General features: G+C 41.9%; 1 protein-coding gene across 1 annotated transcript in view; it reads left to right on the forward strand.

Moving 5' to 3' along the window:
- Positions 1-4,038: 4,038 nt before the first annotated feature.
- dlg2 (discs, large homolog 2 (Drosophila)) overlaps positions 4,039-16,789 on the forward strand; it is an 85,344-nt gene continuing 72,593 nt past the window's right edge. The window contains exon 1 of the mRNA XM_041051785.1: positions 4,039-4,070. Within this exon, the coding sequence (XP_040907719.1) occupies positions 4,041-4,070 (30 nt within the window). The 5' untranslated portion in view covers positions 4,039-4,040. The remainder of the gene's footprint in view (positions 4,071-16,789) is intronic.

Here is a 16,789-nt window from a genome sequence, read left to right on the forward strand (position 1 = left end):
AATTGCCACTGTACTCAAGCTGGCATGGCAGCATGATAACCTATTGTTACGGTGATGAGAATTTTTGGATCAGAAAATGTCCCCACCTCTCCTGCAGTCTGTACATCCATGGTCTGTATACACTGGCATACATTTAGATGTGAGACAATATTATCAGGCGTCTCAGAATCACCCCTGAAGATTTGAAGCACCACTCCTGCGAGGAAAGTGTGTCACTGAGGGTTTTTTTTGCAAGGTAAAAAAAACCTGAAGATGTATTGTATTTTCTTCTGACAGCTCCTTGTTTGGCATTTTATACAATGGTGGAAGTCAAAATGCCAGAAATTGTGTGGTAGACGTAGAGTAGGTAACTCCTTTAAGCAAAATATATGATAAAATGATTTCACAGCTTAAATGTCATAATAATAACCAAAGCACCATTTGGATAGAAGGCTGTAAGTACATATTCGCAAGCTCTCACAGGGCTCAAAACATCATCATCAACAAATTATAATAATGGGTTATTTGACTCAGTTATATTTCCTACAATAATACCACATCCTGCACAGAAAGCACTGATGCTACACTGACTCGTTACCTGACAGGTGGGTGGAACCAGTTCCCTGTGTTGGGAAATCCAATCCACCGCCTGCGAAAAGGGAAATGGCTAAATGGGCTCCATTTATATATTCAATCAGCTACTCAAAGCGCTTCACCCATTCACACTTACATTCATACACATGCATCCTGCCTGAGGACACTTCGTCATGCGGGCTGGAGGAGCAACCTTCTGATTGGTGGACAACCCGCTCTACCTCCTGAGTATATCACTTTTAAGCCTGTGACATGAGTCTGTGGCCTGAGCTCTCCTAAAGGTCAGAAGGGATAGGAATAATTAAAGAAGTCTGTTCACATGCTTTAACCGGACTGATTTCAGATGGCTCTGGTGTGATGTTTGAGCATTATATTTTTAGGAATTGTTGCAAGGTGCATGTACATTTGCCAGAAGGTAGTGGATAAATGCAACAGCCTGTCTTTATGATATGAAATGAGGTGGAAGTAATGAACTCGGTAAGATAAAGCAGCCTGTAGAGAGGCAGTAATGACATTTGCGTGTTGTGTAAACAGAACCACAGGTGACAGAGGCGACGTGCGAATGAGATGGATCGGCTCCATCGGGCTCGGTTGGCAGTTTGTTAGTGGCGTGTGCAGACGCCCGAGCGTTACGTTCCTGGCAGCCCGGCGAGACCTTACAAACGCATCGGTATCAGTGCAGACCTTGAACCTAATTTGGTTTAATGCTGCAATGGGTGGGTGATGAATCATCACATTTGAACAACTTCTCCCTTCCTTTCCCTTTGTTGTCGACCTCCCTCCACAGCAGAGGGGCTAGACTCAGCAATGTTCCCATTCTTTTCCCTCCTTCCCTCTTCACTTTCTAAAGTGTCTTCTCCATGAGTGTTCTCTGTGATCAATAATTGAGTGATCCATTGGCACTGTTTTACAGAGATTTCTGCTCAGACCCACATAAATCAGTGATGCTGTTCAGGATATGGATATTCCTTTCTCTACAGCAATTCCTCTTTCCCCTCTCTTCACTGTGGCATGTGACCTGCGGGCAAAGGCTCTGTCAGTCACCCTGCATGTTGTTTCACAAGTTAACAGGGAATCAAAGAGCTTTATTCAGAGGCGCTGACATCTGACACACTTCTGAAGCAAACACTGTAGCATTTGAACTTAAAAACATTTAAAAACCATGTTTGTAAAGGACACTATGATTGTGAAGTTTACTGCAGGTAGGCTTTGGTTATTTCCACTGCACAACTGAACTACATGCAACTTGATGCCAGTACAATGTTCAGCAGCAGTAATAGCTAACACATAGTCTCATAATGCATTTGTTTCTTTAAGCGAGAATCAATTCAGGCCACAGCCTAGAAGAATCCAGCAAATTGAGCTTTATATCAGAGGTATCCTCAGTTATTTTCACAGCTCTGCTGCTAAATGTCAGTTTGTGAAGCCTGTCTGTTAGAGTGATGATGATGATGATGATGAGAGAAGGTTTTTTTTTAGGCCACTTCAAACTGTAACTTAGCAGTTGTCAGAGTTTTAAACACCAAAGGGTCTAATTCTTGCTTTGCAGAGAGGTTTAGTGTGGAAGGATTGCTGCGCAGTCGGACGGATCAGTGGTGTATGTATTTCAACTCTCCCATGGCCAGGCTGCAGCGCTCAGAGCTAGCACAGTCATGCAAATACCCTTGTCAAGGAATGCATAAGTAGCAAAATGCAGCAGCATACCTAACATCACAGTAATCTTTAGGAGGAATTATTCTTCGCCATAATACACACGTCAGTCATTGCAGGCGGGGGGGGGGGGATGGGGACTTTGATCTGCCTCATAAATACTGTATGACTCTTCACACGTCTTTTTTTTTATTTTTAGTTTAAGAAAGGAAATAAGCACTGCAGCATTTGAACTCAAACCGTGGCACAAAATGAAATGAGTTTTACAATTTCAATGTTCAGTGAATGCACATATACAGTCATGTGTAAAAAGATAAATAAAACGAGTACTGGCTGCCACCATTACTATGGATCATTAACATTTAAAGAAGAATCATTTTTAACATCTGTTTGCTGAGGAGGTTGGCTTTACTCCTTTTCACTTACAAAAAATCAACTGTAGCTAAATATATTTGAAAGGAAAATGTAACATCATATCAGCTAATTTATCTGGAGAATGTTCATTGTCATTCTCATTATTAAGGTTGCTCATGGTCATGTTTAGGCAGTTTAAAGCTCTTTGTGAAGGTTTGGGACACGCTGTGATCGTGGTCCAGTATGGCTGACGAATGACTGAACTAAGGAAATAAAACCACTTAGTTTGGGGAAGGCTGTGGTCTTGGCACTTCACTCAGTTTAGTAGTAACTGGGAGATGGTCTGTTTCCTCTGGCTCTCTCCTGAGGATCTGTGTCCTCTATGCTGTTAAAAAAGACTGAGAGAAGAGAATCCCAAGTTGGTGTCTTGGACATTCTTACTATGTCAGGCTGATTCTGACAATTCTGGGTCCATTAGGAACAGAGTAACAGCTAGACAAAATGTTACACCAAGGATCCCTTGTGTGTGTGTGTGTATATTATTTTTGGTTCAGATAATTCCTAATTAAAATAATTTGTTAAATCATTTTAATATGCTTAAGTTCAGGAAAATATTAGAAACCGTATAAATTAAAACACATGATTTAATTTTGACATATCACTGTTCTGAAAGTTTCACTGCTCAAACAGGCAGAACATAAGAAAAGAAAGTTTCAAGTAGAAGCACAGCAGATGGGATTTTCTATGAGTGCTGGCAGAGTTTGCCATCTCCTACTGAAAACAATGAACATCCAGTTTGCTGTCATCCACCTACTCACACACTGTGACTGCAGCATTAGGTTATATACTCTTTTTTTTGCCAGACTAATACCATTAAGCAGACAACACAGCAGCTGTACTGACCCAACTTTATGGAAGATTTAGCATAGATTTACCTCAGCCGCTTTACGAGCTGTGCTCTCATTTCAGAACACTGTGTTCAAGCTTTGTTCCCACAGAATAACATAACCTTCCAAACTTAGGCTCACAATCACATACTCCTCTGTCTGTTTGTAGTTGGATTTTTTTGTGCTGTGGTCTGTGTGTGTGTGTGTGTGCCACCTCGGGAAGCCTCCGTGCTGCAGCAGAGTCTGTCCGGTCTGTGGTTCCCTCTTGGCTGAACTCCCTACAGCGGGGCGGGGTGTGGGAGGGAACTTGTTTGCCGCAGTTGCCGATGCAGCGATGGGGAAGCAATTCATTGCTGTCCCACAACAGTGACAGCGCTTGCGCGCGCGCACATGCTCTCACACGCATACACACACACAGACACTGGCACAATGAGCAGTTAGTCTGAGTGCTGCCCGGAGAGCAGGGAGTAGTTTGAGGAGAGCACTTCCCAGCTAGAGAGATAGCAGGTTGAATCTCCACACAGACACACACACACACGCCCACACACAGTCAAACACACAGCCTCACACACAGGCATGCAGGAGGAGAAGGAAAAGAGGGTGGAGGTAAGAAAGACTTTAAGGCCGTTGTTAGTTTAGTATTTAAAAGTGTTAGATGAGTGAGGGGAGAAGCTCGGTCTGTGTGTCTGTGTGTGTGTGTGTGTGTGTAGCTTCGCTGCCAGCTCTCCCTGCAGTCTGGGCTGGTAAAGGAGCTTGAACTAGCAGAAAACTGCAGCAAAGTCTGTCACTGACATCTTACCACAGTGAGACTCCACTAAACAGGCTTACAGAGCTCAGCCGCTCCGTCCCTCATACATGCTGGTCCTTTTGTGGACTAAAATCTGCTTTATTTGTGATACAGTTCAGTAAAAGCAGCTCTTAAATGCAGCTCTAGTGGTACACAGTGTACGCACTGTATGTTTTAGCTCTGTCTTCTTTGGATCTGTCTTTGTCATGTGTCTTTTTTTTTTTTTTTCTTTTATTTGATAGGCTGAGATTTTCCATCTCATGTATCAAAGCTATAATACAGTCCATTTTGTAGAATATGTGTTTACCTGCATATGCAAAAAATAAAGCTAGGAGCTGACTCTGTTCTAAAGCCTCTCCTCGGCTATAATGAGATTCATATTTTCTGTACATGGTTCATGACAAATAAATGTAATCAAGCTACTAAAACTCATGTCAGTCATCCGCCAATAAAATAAACCAGTCGTGGTTTACTTCTTTAAAAGCAAAACAGAGTTTATTCAAGCTGGATTCTTTTTTTCATATCTGAAAATGAAACTGAATTATTACCCAGGCTTATTTGAAAACATCCATTACAGTTTAGAGATCGATTTCCTGCTTTAGTTTTGACTCGCTGTACTTAGTGTAGTTGTTTGGGACACACAGTTTTCCATCTGCAGCTCGCTCACTTCCACTTTGACCTCCTAATAAAGTGGATTAGATAATCTGCATGAAGTGTTAGTAGTTGTAATGCAGAGTTTCATGTGTTTTTAATGTCTGGATGTGGGATTGAGGTTTCATACGCAAGATCTTACACATGTCACCATAAAACACCTCAGCAGTATAGAAATCCGGTCTTTCTGAGATAACTCCTCGACTGAAGCCTGTGGCAGCCATGGTCTCCTGAGCTGTAACTCACAGGAGGATTAGGATGTAGTGTAGGGGGTTAGGCTCCACATGGACAGGTGTGTGTTTTAGGCTGCCGATAGTCTCCTCGTCCTGTGGCAACAGCAGTAGCTGTTGAAACACAACACTATCAAGAAGTTGTTCTTTTAGTTCTATAAGGAAATACTGGCAGGAGACATGTTTTCCTCTTGACAGATCAGTCTTCTTACCAGCCGGTTGGATCAGTCTAATTTGTGCGAGGGAACTGTTTGTGGCAACGAGTGGAAAAGCATGTTGACTCCGCTTGTTTTGGTCCCACGGTCCCCCTTTGTGAGAACCAATAAAGTGGCCTCTAGCCCATTCATGCTCTCTGTCTCTGTCTTTCTCTCTGGCTGCCTCTCTGTCTTCTCTCTGTCTCTCTCTCTCCGTCTCTCTCTCACTGGCTCGTCCTTTCTCTTGTCAGAATGCTGGTATTGTTTGGAGGGGAAAGCCCCCTTCATTTTCTGGACTGGATGTAGGGGAATTTAAGAGGTAGAAATGTGGGAGAAAGAGAAAGGTAAGACGGTTTCCCCTGAAGGGACGGAAAAAGAAACCAGTGCTCCAGCCTTTTTTTTTTTTTTTTATCCGTCTTTGTCTTTCACCCAGTTAACACAATGAGGCATATTCAGTTTGTATTTATAGAAACTCAGGCCTTATTTTTGTATTTTATTTTATTTTTTTGTTAGATGAAATCATCTACTTTAATGCATGTAGTCTTGCATATTGAATCCCTGCACCATATTTTCACCCACATCTTTCATCCACTGCAGTTACATTATTGGTGTTTTCTTCAACAATAAATTCATCCAACTAGGTAAATTAGTGCAATTAGCCCAGTGTGCACAGTGTGTTTCCTCAGCACTGTAGTAAGCCCACTGAGACAAAAACCCTTTCCAAAACTTTCTCTTCCTTTGTAAAGTTAAAGGATTGATTTAGTAGAATTCTGTTTTTAAAGGCAAAAATCATCATCACCATCAGCTCACAGTGAGTTTAGTTTACAGTTTGCGTTCCACGTGTTGTCATGGGCTCTGTGCTGCTGGAGGTTTGATCTGGAAATTTGCATCCAAGATTTATTTCAATAAAATAAAAATAATGTAAAATGTGACGGAGAAGATATTATCCTACATACTAGATTCCCAAATTAGAACGATGCAGGTGTCCGCATGCTTGTGAAAGCAGTACTTCAGTTTAAGAAGTATTGTGGGAAGTATTGTATTCATTTTTTTTAATGAGATGTGCCATGGAATCATTTCTCACAGGCTCCCTGGCTAATTAATCCTCACTGACCTCACTCACTGTTTATTACAGTGGGCTCTAATTGACTTTTTCGTTACTGGCTCTTTCTGCTCCCCCCCTTTGAACAGTGTGATATTCTCAGCGTTACAGTTCCATCTAGTGGTTCAGCTCACATAACACTGTACTAAATACTGTACATTTATACTGTTGAATCAGGATGCAGGGTTCACACAGTGCCTGCCAAGGTGCTTCCAGTGGGGCCTGCAGATACTGCAGCTACTGCAGATGTGTTGCGTAGTCCTCATACACAATACTGCACAATGAATGGACTGACTTTTAATGATCTCATCCTCTGCAGCTCTCCTGCAGGCTGACAGCTGATGAATAATCATGTGAGAGAGACAGTGAAAGAGACACAGTGCTGTATCTTGGCTGCATTGAATTTTATCCGTCTTACACAGCATCTGGTAACAGGAGGAAGTTCAGTCTGTCCTCATGTAGCAGAGGCTACAGCTGAAGTCAAACCTGCAGTGATGGCTGCTGGAGTGCTGATAGTAAATTTAAAATGTATGTGAGGATATGATATGTAGCACAGGCTTAAACACTGAAAACCATTGATATGTTCCTCTAGAGGTCCTGCAGCATAAACACAACGAGTGTAAAAACACAGAGGCTTCAGTGTTTGGACAAACCTTGCATGAAACCCAAAGATTTTCAGAAATGAAAAATAACAGCTTGTAGTTGCCATGGATGCCATATATACACTAACAGCACACCCATGCAGACATACAGTATACGTCACTTTATAGTGGAGTCTATAGTAGAAGTCACAGTTGTCTATGCAGACAATCAGAAAGCATTACATTCTGTCAGAGAGATGTAGTTAGACCCAGCAGGGTGTAACCACCGTGGTTGTGTAATTTTCACCTGGTATGCTAACAGATGCTCTTGGCCCGAGGCTTTCCCTTCTTACCTGGGTGGCGCATCAGTGTTCCTCTCCACACTGCTGTGGGTCTGTCAGAGGGCTTGGGTTAACTTTGGCTCTGGTTTGTGCTGGTGAGGGGGTGGATATGATGATAATTAGCATTAGCTATGATCAAAAGGTCTAATTGCAGCTGTGTGGAGGAGAGTAATTTTAGCTTTTACAGCAGGTACAGGTTAAAGTTGTAATATATAGATATCCTACACGTAGAGACTTTGACGTTTATTTCAAAAGAAGTGGTTCAGAAACTTATTCTCAAATGACATCCTGAAGTTATATTTGAAGAGAATTTCCAAAACAAGAGTGTACAGTCATATTCTAACCAGAGCATCTGGTGGTAGTGAATCCCACCCAAATCAGCCCTGTCAGAAATGCTCTCATCCTGACAGGGCTGATTTGTAAAGTGTTCACTGACTCATAGTATGATGTTATTATTCTAATTCTTCGATACTATGGGTAACTTGTAAGACTTTTTTGTGTATGAATCAAACAGAGGATAATTACGTTAGACATTTGTATGAATGTCACATTAACATTCCACATTGTCACATTAACCGGAAGGTAGACTAATGAAGCAGCATTAAGAGGTAGGTATTAAGGGATAAAGCTGGTATTATTTTAGTTTTTTTTTTAGTTTTTTTTTTTTTTATTGTCAATGTGTGATTTCATCTTTCAGTCTCACGTGAAAATCACTCACAAGCATAGTTTCTTTTTTTTTTTTTTTTTTTAAGGTTAAGAAACATCCTGAAACAGCTGCTCACAGCAGAAAATAGTGCGTTTATTGGGGGACTATTTGCTGTAGCCGATTAATACATTTTTGCGATGCTCTATTGAGTGTCTGGATCAGCAGGAGGTTGATGTGTGTGGGACTGAGTCAAAATAAACTACAGTGTATGTGAATGTGTGCGTGCGTGTGTGTGTGTGTGTGTGTGCGTGTGCGTGTGTGTGTGTGTGTGTTCCTGGTAATGAAGGAACATGTCACCCAGTATCACTGTTGTGGCTCACTGTGTTTGTAGTAGTTTGGGGACAACAGTGGAGCTCCATGGTTCAGAGGAGTAAGATACACTGTGTCAGGCTTTGGATGTATGTGTTACTTTGTAGTAGGACATATTTATTGTTGGTTTTGGGTCTAGAACATCAAGACTGAGATAGTTTGCTTGGTTGACCTACCGCTATATGTGTGCATCAGCTAAATACTTAGCATACTGTACATGCATTTATGATACAGTGAATAAAACAAAAACAGTGACTATCCTTTCTTTTCTAAATGCAAATTTGCACCAGTTATGGACGAGTAATGACTGATTGTTCAGGTAATAAACAGGAGGAGGAGGAGGATGGTTAGGGTGATCGAGACAGAGCGGGAAGAGAGATGGATAGAAACAGTGAGAGGGAGAGAGAGAGAGAGTGGGAGAGAAGAGTGTATGGTGGTGACAGTGTCAGTGTATTTGTGTGTGCGTGTGTGTGTATAAATGTGTGTGTGTGTGTGCAAGAAAAAAGCCCGTATGCAAGACCTCGCTCTCATGAAGCCTCTCTCCAGCTCTGTGGTTGAGTCCTAGTGCAGCTCACCTCCTCTCGTCCTCGTGCGGTGAAGCTCGGTGTCACGGCAGAGTCTGTCCAGCTACGCTTTTTTATCACTGGAATGTCTCCCATAGTGAAAAGCCCAGAGTGCACCCCACTGTTGTGCCACTGCAAAGTTGCCTGCACCAACAACACTTTGTCGTTGATGTTTGGATGCAAGGTAGGTTACGGACAGCTTCCTTTGTTTCAGAGCAACACGGTGATGTTGACGGTTTGCTCGTTTGGAGTGGTAGCAAAGATGTTTCTGTCAGAGTATTGTCCTGTGGTGTATCTGTATACATGTGTGATATACCTGATAGGAATGAGAATCTGAAGGGTTAAGGATTACACTTTAATATTTGTGTGAAAAGCAGTAGAAGAGCAGTTGTGTTTCACTGCCTGGGATCCTTGAAGCTGTGTTAATGCTTACTGGGGCTTAATGAGGGCATATTTACCACTGCTGTAATATTTCTGCATCCCTGTACTGTCACGCTTCATTTATCATAGTGACGGGTCAGAGTTACTCTTCTGCCTTCAACGCGCTGTAATGCAAGTCAAACACTCCTCCTCATTTTTCTGCTTCCCTCTCTCAGGGATGAAGGGTCATTATTGTAGGATCATTTTAATTTCACAGGACCCTGTTTAGATTCTGAAACGGTCTGAAGCAGTTTCAGACTTGGGTTCAGACTGTAAACAGTACTGTATTTGCTTTCTAACACTGACTGACATTATATCTTAATCAAGCTAAACTTTTAGCGATTGGAGTTTCAAAACCACCACTTGAGAAGCTTTGTTGTTCAGCAGGTCTAGGAAAAATCAAGGAGCCACACAGGAAGTGAAGTGGTTTGGTGAAGAATGAAAAGCATGTAACAATGCCAAGCTAAGAACTAGCACAGGAACTGTGTGTGTTACATGGAGCGTATCACCTAAGAAGCGATCAGTAGTTACAGCTTCACGTCTCATAACCACAGAGAGATTTACAGATTTTGACGGTTTGGATAAAAAGAGCACTGGTGTCAGATCAGTGTTAAACAGACATTAGATCAATGACTACATTCAATGATTACCCTCCCCACCACTTATCCAACGTCTCTGTAATTACATTTACATTTAGTCTGTGGATCTGAAAAAGGGCCAATACAATTCTGAGCTCCTAACGTGATGCTCAGTAATATTTCCAAAGATTGTAGTTGGAAATCAACCTTTGTAAAATAAATCTATTATTTAATATATTATTTCTTAAAAAACAAATGTGGAAAAAAATGTAATTGTTTTGAGCCTGTCTTTGCACCTGCCATCATGAGAGTGCATAGATATCAATTGGAGGATGTACCATGGGCAGGGTCTTTACTCCTGAATCTGATTGGACAATGACAGTCCAATCAGAGAGCAGATGGGGTCTGTTGCTGAAAGGTGTAGTAGATTTCAAAGATGGATGACTCTTCTGCCACCCAAGTGGGTTTAATTATAAATATGATGCTGTTGAAAGTAAAGGTGAACATTTAATGTGCTGTGTATGGATGTAAACCCACCAGAGGAGCCTGTGCTGTTGTCCACTCTTTCAGGACCTGCACTGGAGATCAAGGCAACCGAGCTATCTGCTCTCTAATTGGACAGTTTGACCCTTCTTTTTTGATTAGGTTGTCATTATCCAATCAGAATCAGGTGTAAAGACCCTGTTCATGGCACGCCCTCCAGTTTTTATCTCATCCCACCTCTGATGCCAAATTTGTGGTGGAAAGAAAACCTGCAAGCCTGACTGGATTGATACAGCAGCATAAAACCTGTTTTAGTCCAGGCAGATTTCTAGAGCTTAAAGCAAAGTGGTCACCCCTCTCCTCAGCTAAACTTGGCACAGTTCAGTAAAGCTGATTGAATGAGTGTAAGTCTGGACACATGTCACATGACAATGCTGCCACTCGCCAACTGGAAGTGGACCAGTTGCTTTACAGTTACTTTCTTATTTCTGAATAAGAAAGTAAGAGAATCTACAATAATCTACACACCCAAAAACAAAAAAATAGATGTACAATGATTCTAGGATTGGCTATAGCAATAACAATAAGACTACAAGGGCATAATCTTGTTATCTCTATAGCACAAATTGCTTCACCTGTTCAGTGAGGGGAGAGCCTGACACAGTGAAGCTAAAGACAAGACTGTGACAACAGAAATGTGTATGTTTGACTGGAAAAGCAAGCAAAGCAGAGGGCAGGTGCTCTTTCATTTTCACATAGCTCAGCTCCCTCCCTCCTATACTGTCTGTAAGAATTAAGACTGTAGAAGAGAATGGGGGGTAGAGTCTTACTGTAGGTATATAAAGCCACAGAAAGAGGTCAGCGCACACAACCGCTAGGAGATTCCACACTAAATCTGCACAGAGGCTCTGAATCTGCCCTCGGCCATGCCACCCCACATTTCCATCTCGTCTTGATTCTGGTGGTTAGGGCTGTAGAGAACGTCAGAGAGGAGGGATCCTCTCAGTGGAGCATAACAACACCGCACGTGAGTGCTTACGCTTTGCACACAGCTCGACCAGCCCCACAGCTACAGCATATCATAAACCCTGGTGTTCAGAGGCATTTCACTACAGGAGGAGAATTTGCAATGTTAAACCAAGAAAATGAATTTGCTGTTGCCGTAGATCACCAAGAAAATAGTGAAGCCCACAAAGAATGGAACATGGTGAATCATTTTTTAATTGTAAATTAACTTTTTAATTTCCTGAAAAAAAAAAAAAGAGCAAGCACTGTGAAGAGTGACTAATATGAGATTTCCTCTAGCAGTATCTTCAAGTGTTTAGTTTATCTTGACACAGAACAAAAAGCTTGGTGTGACCCAGCCTGAATAATAATCACCATGTGATGCTGCTGGAGTGAAACGTCAGCACTCCACTCAGATCATCACCACGTCCGAATGTTTCAAAATGGTTACCACACTGGAGCATATTTACCAAACGGGGCGACCGGCTGTGTAGTTAACCATCCATAGTCCCACTCAACATGTGACAAAGAAGTTACATGAAAGGAAACGTTAAAAATACTGTACAGAAAGCATTAAAAACATGTTTTACCAGGAAATCGTTTACGTCATATGTTTCTGCTGACATATAAAACAACTGGGTCTATTTTAGTTGTTTTCTTTCTTTCTTGGTAAAAACGCTCTAAGCTAACAGGGGCACTGTTGTTGCCTCACTGATCAAAAGATAATCAAATTAGCTGCTGCTCTGTCTCCTATAATCGCTCTGGTTCTTTCCTGTATGTAACCTGTACCCACCCCCACCCCCACCCCCACCCACCCTCCCCCAAATGCTTAGTTGCATTGCTCAGATAAATCTTATTACTGCTTCTGCTTAGTTTCACAAACACATTTTCCTAGCTTTCATCCATGGGCAGATGTCTTCCTCCTCCTCCTCCTCCTCCTCCATCTCTCCCTCTTTCTTACTCCCTGTAGCATTAGTCACTCACTACATGTTAAAGTTTACATCAGTTATCAAAGCCGTGCTCCACTTCATTCACATGGGACTCATCATGCCTCAGTGCCATGACTTAGTTTTACTGCTGTATACAGCAAACTGTGAAAGTAGCTTGGGGCAGGCACTATGATGCAGTCTTGCTGTGTGATGCACACTTGTTTGTACAGTCATTCTAGATGTAGAAAGAGTAAAACACCCCAAAGGACAAAAACCAAGCCATGAAGTCCAGGGATGAATTTTGGGACCACTAGGTAACCAGGCTAGAAGGACCTTGATCAAGAACCCAGACAGAGGATACAGAATACATAGAGCATGTGACTCGGGCAATAGTTCACCTTTCAGAATGATAATGACCCAAACCACGCTGCCAAGACAATACTGGAGAGGCTTCAGGACAAGTCTCTGACTGTCCTTGAGTGGTCCACCCAAAGACCAGACTTAAACCTCATAGAAAGTCTGTGGAGAGAACTGAACATGGCAGTTCACAGATGCTTCCCATCCAGTCTGATAGAGCTTGAGAGTAGTTTCATACTACATACTACACAGTAGTCAGAAATCTTGACTTTGGTCCTACTACTCCTTTAAAGTTCAGCAAACCACGTCAGTTAAGATGAAATTAAAAATCAAAATCATTTATTCTCATTTCAGGCTTCATAAACATCAAGCGATGCTCCAGTGGTCTTCCCCTCTCCTTTAACATGGTTGTGTAACCAGAGCGCGGGTGATTTTACACACTGCTGTAACGCTTCTCTCACACAGTATATTGTCGGTCACTGGGCTTCTCTCAGGCTTGAGGTCAAATGGTCTTGGATTGGTACAGTAGATATGGGCTTGAGCTCCGAGCCTTCCTTTGTCTGCTTGCTTAGCACCACTGTCTCACCTCATTATGGCAATTCCACTGTTCGGCTGCAGAAAAGCCCATACATGCACCTTAACAATGTCTGCGTATTATTGCTTAACAGAAACACTGCAGATGCACAGTGAGGCCTTAGATTGAGTGTTTGACAGCTTCAGATATTAGAAACTCTAGAAAAGGACTTTTTTTTGTTGCAGGTCACTAAAGTCATTGAAAACTGAATTACCTCCTTCCCACCACTGTCACAGTGACTGTTCACAACTGGCTTTGAAGTGGTCTGTGTGACGTCAGCCCTCCTATTGAATTTAATATTGTTTTATTTATTGTTAGGAAACACCTCTGGCACATCCAGATGTCATTGAGTACAGCGCACGGCTGATCTGAAGCTCATGTAGATTCACCAAAGACACAGGATGTGACACGAGTCCTCACAGTTCGTTTTCATCTGTGCATGTTATTGTGTGTCCTCACTGACAGTCGTTGCTAGGTTACAGGTATAAAAGGTAAACAGGCAGAGGGATCCTCTCATTAATCTGACCACAGTGCTGTACCAGGGGGCGCTGCTACTCATCAGTGTGCCTGACAGCCAATCAGAATGCAGGTGCTAGACTAACTATAATATACATGACATATATATATGTGTGTGTGTGTGTGTGTGGTGTAGTGAGACTCTCTGAATTCTCTGATGTTTCAACTGACACAAGTGATTAGAAAATGAATCATATCCCTTTAACTGCTGACTATGTGTGGAGAGTATAATTTCAGATACGGTGTGCTTGTAGTTTCTATGTTTAGATCCTCCCTCCCATTAAATGTGCTATGGTAAGCCAAACAGCAGTAGAAGCTGCAGACACCTGCCTCCTTCCCCCTGTAGCAACACCCAGTGGAAACAACATCTGTGTTTGGGAACTGCCTATACAGCCCTAAAGCTGACAGACACTGCTTCTGGCCTCCTCATGTCCTCGTCTCTTGAGAGGATGGCTGAAAACAAGTGTGTGCATGATGCACTGTGTGTGTGTGTTGTTGCTATGTTTAGAAGAATCTGTCTGACTTGTCAGTGTTGCGACTTGGGACATTTCTCTGAGTGCAGTGTATAATTCAGATGGATGTTGCAGGTGAAGGTTGGAGTCATAAGGTTGAGGCTAAGGCTGGGCATGTAATGGCGAGGATGGACAGTCGTGGAGCAGGGGACCAGTCTTGTGCACTGGGGAAAAACTGGGGTGATGGGGGGTGGGGGTGTTTTGGAATCATTTAGAAAAGGCTGAATGACATTTCATAAAGTTAAACAATCAAGTGTTAAAAAGTGTTACAAAGTTCATTTATTTCACTCAAATTCAAAAGTAAGTTTTTGGAGGATGAATCTGTGGGCCATCAGATTCATAATATGCCTATCGATTATTATATATACAATATACAGCTGATATTGATAGAGATATTACTTGCAACAGTATCAGAATGAAAATGTAGATCTAGGCCCGTTCTAGTGCTCTGATAGCTCCTTTATGCTCAGCTATAGTCACTTTAAGGTGGTGTTTACTTTGGTCTGTATGTGCAAGGCCACATGGGATGTTAAATTAAAATGGTATGTGAAAAATGTGATCAGTGACTGCATATGTAGTTACCATGGATTTCCTGAGAGAGCCCCCTGGTTTTTAAATGGCCTCTGTATGTGTAGACTGAACCAGTGACTCATCAACATTTTTTCAGGCACGCAGACATTTGGAAAGCTCTCAGTGTTTTCTTTTTAATGATGTTTTTAATCTCTTCAGAGATGTTGCTCTAGTCTGATACAAAGGAGATTCTGTTTTCTGGTATTTTTCTGGGGGGGGGGGGGGTGATTAACTGTAACACTGTAAGGCTTTAATGCCATCTCTGCATGGATTGTTCATACGCAGACGTTCTGTGTCAAAGGTTCCCCGAAATGATTTTCAGGTTCTTATTGCGTCTCGTGTGTTAAATAGAATGGGAGTGTTTTGACCATGTCCTGGACTCAGGAGTTTTTCCTGGAAGTCTTCCTGGTAGATGATCCTCTTATGAATCTTAGAGAGCCTGTAAAGAAACTGGTATTGTGAGGTGTTCCACCTTTAACTGAGCTTTAGTTATCCAGTTCAAACACTCAGTATGTTGCCTCTTTCTCACATAATGCAGTTGATTTGGTTGGTAACAATTCATAGAATGTTTTATTTTCAGAACTAATCAGAACTAAAATCCTGATTGGACTTTAGTTCTTTAGCACAAATCACTGCAACAGACCCAAAAACCAAGGGAAGTGCTGTCTCCTACTTGGTATCAGTTGTTTGTAGACTGGCAGTCAGTAGGTTAACAGCCAGAGGTGGTAGGAATGGATTTATCGATGAAAGAATAGGCCCATCATTGCTGCTGCAATGTCAGGCTGAAACACTGCAACGCATCTCCTGCCATCTACTGATTGGAAGGCAGTAATTACAGGAAGCGCTGAGAAGCGGATTCACAGTAGCTTGAATGAAACTCCTACCTGTGTCCTAATAGGCCCCCAAATATAGCCACAGCACAAAGATATATGCATACACACTTCTGCACACACTTTCCTTCATTCAGTCAGTGTGTGTTTTTACATTTTACCTTTTTTACATACTTAATTAGAAAAGTCTGTCCTTTTTTTTTTAGCAAAGATGTGACATCTGAGACTTGACACTTGGCATCCGAACAAACTTTTTAATGCAAAATTCCTACAAATTTGCAACTTCAGACATTTTCACACACTATGTGTACTTATAGCATGACGTGTCCATAATCTACAAGAACCACAGTGGTGGAAAATGTTTAGTACTGGAATAGGGAAACCTTATTGATCAGTTTGATGTTTGTTTTTAAAGGAAAAAAAAAAATCTAATATGTCTCACAGAGTGTCCTTCATATGAATCAAGCTCCTTTGTCGCCTTACTTTTCTGTTTCTCTTACATCCTACAGGACAGTACAGTAGATAATTCATGCATGAGAATACAGCTCCAGCAAACTTCCAGAATGAGCTTCTATTTTTTTCTTTTCAGCCCTGGTAGCTGATATGTCACTGGCCCAGAGAGAATGCATCTCCTTACGTTGCTGCCTTTAGGCATCATCAAAAATAACTGTTATCACTGGGGCGTTACAATTGATTTGCATCTCAGAGACGCAGCTATAGCCACTCTCTCTCCGCTTGAAGATCACTTCTATTTGCGTAACCCCTCGTTCTCTGAGTCTGATGTGTCCTCTAATTACTGTTTAGTCATTCTCAGTGTGTACAGATGGGCCTTGAGAGGCATGCTGTTCCTGTTGTACAGCTTGATCATCTGGTCAAATGCTCCATCTCTACGTCCACATAGTAGAGATTTAAGGCTGTTAGTCTCTCACTTAAAATAACACAAGAGTTTAACTGTAATAATCCTTTGGTTCACTATATATCACTGATCTGGTGCACATCAGTTTAATTTAATCTGAGCATGTGACCATGTCATGGGATGATATTATGATTGTTGCTGTCTCTATTCATGTGTTACTGTGTGTGTGTG

Source organism: Toxotes jaculatrix, chromosome 12 (genome assembly GCF_017976425.1).
Source record: "Toxotes jaculatrix isolate fToxJac2 chromosome 12, fToxJac2.pri, whole genome shotgun sequence".
Classification (NCBI taxonomy): Eukaryota; Metazoa; Chordata; class Actinopteri; family Toxotidae; genus Toxotes; species Toxotes jaculatrix.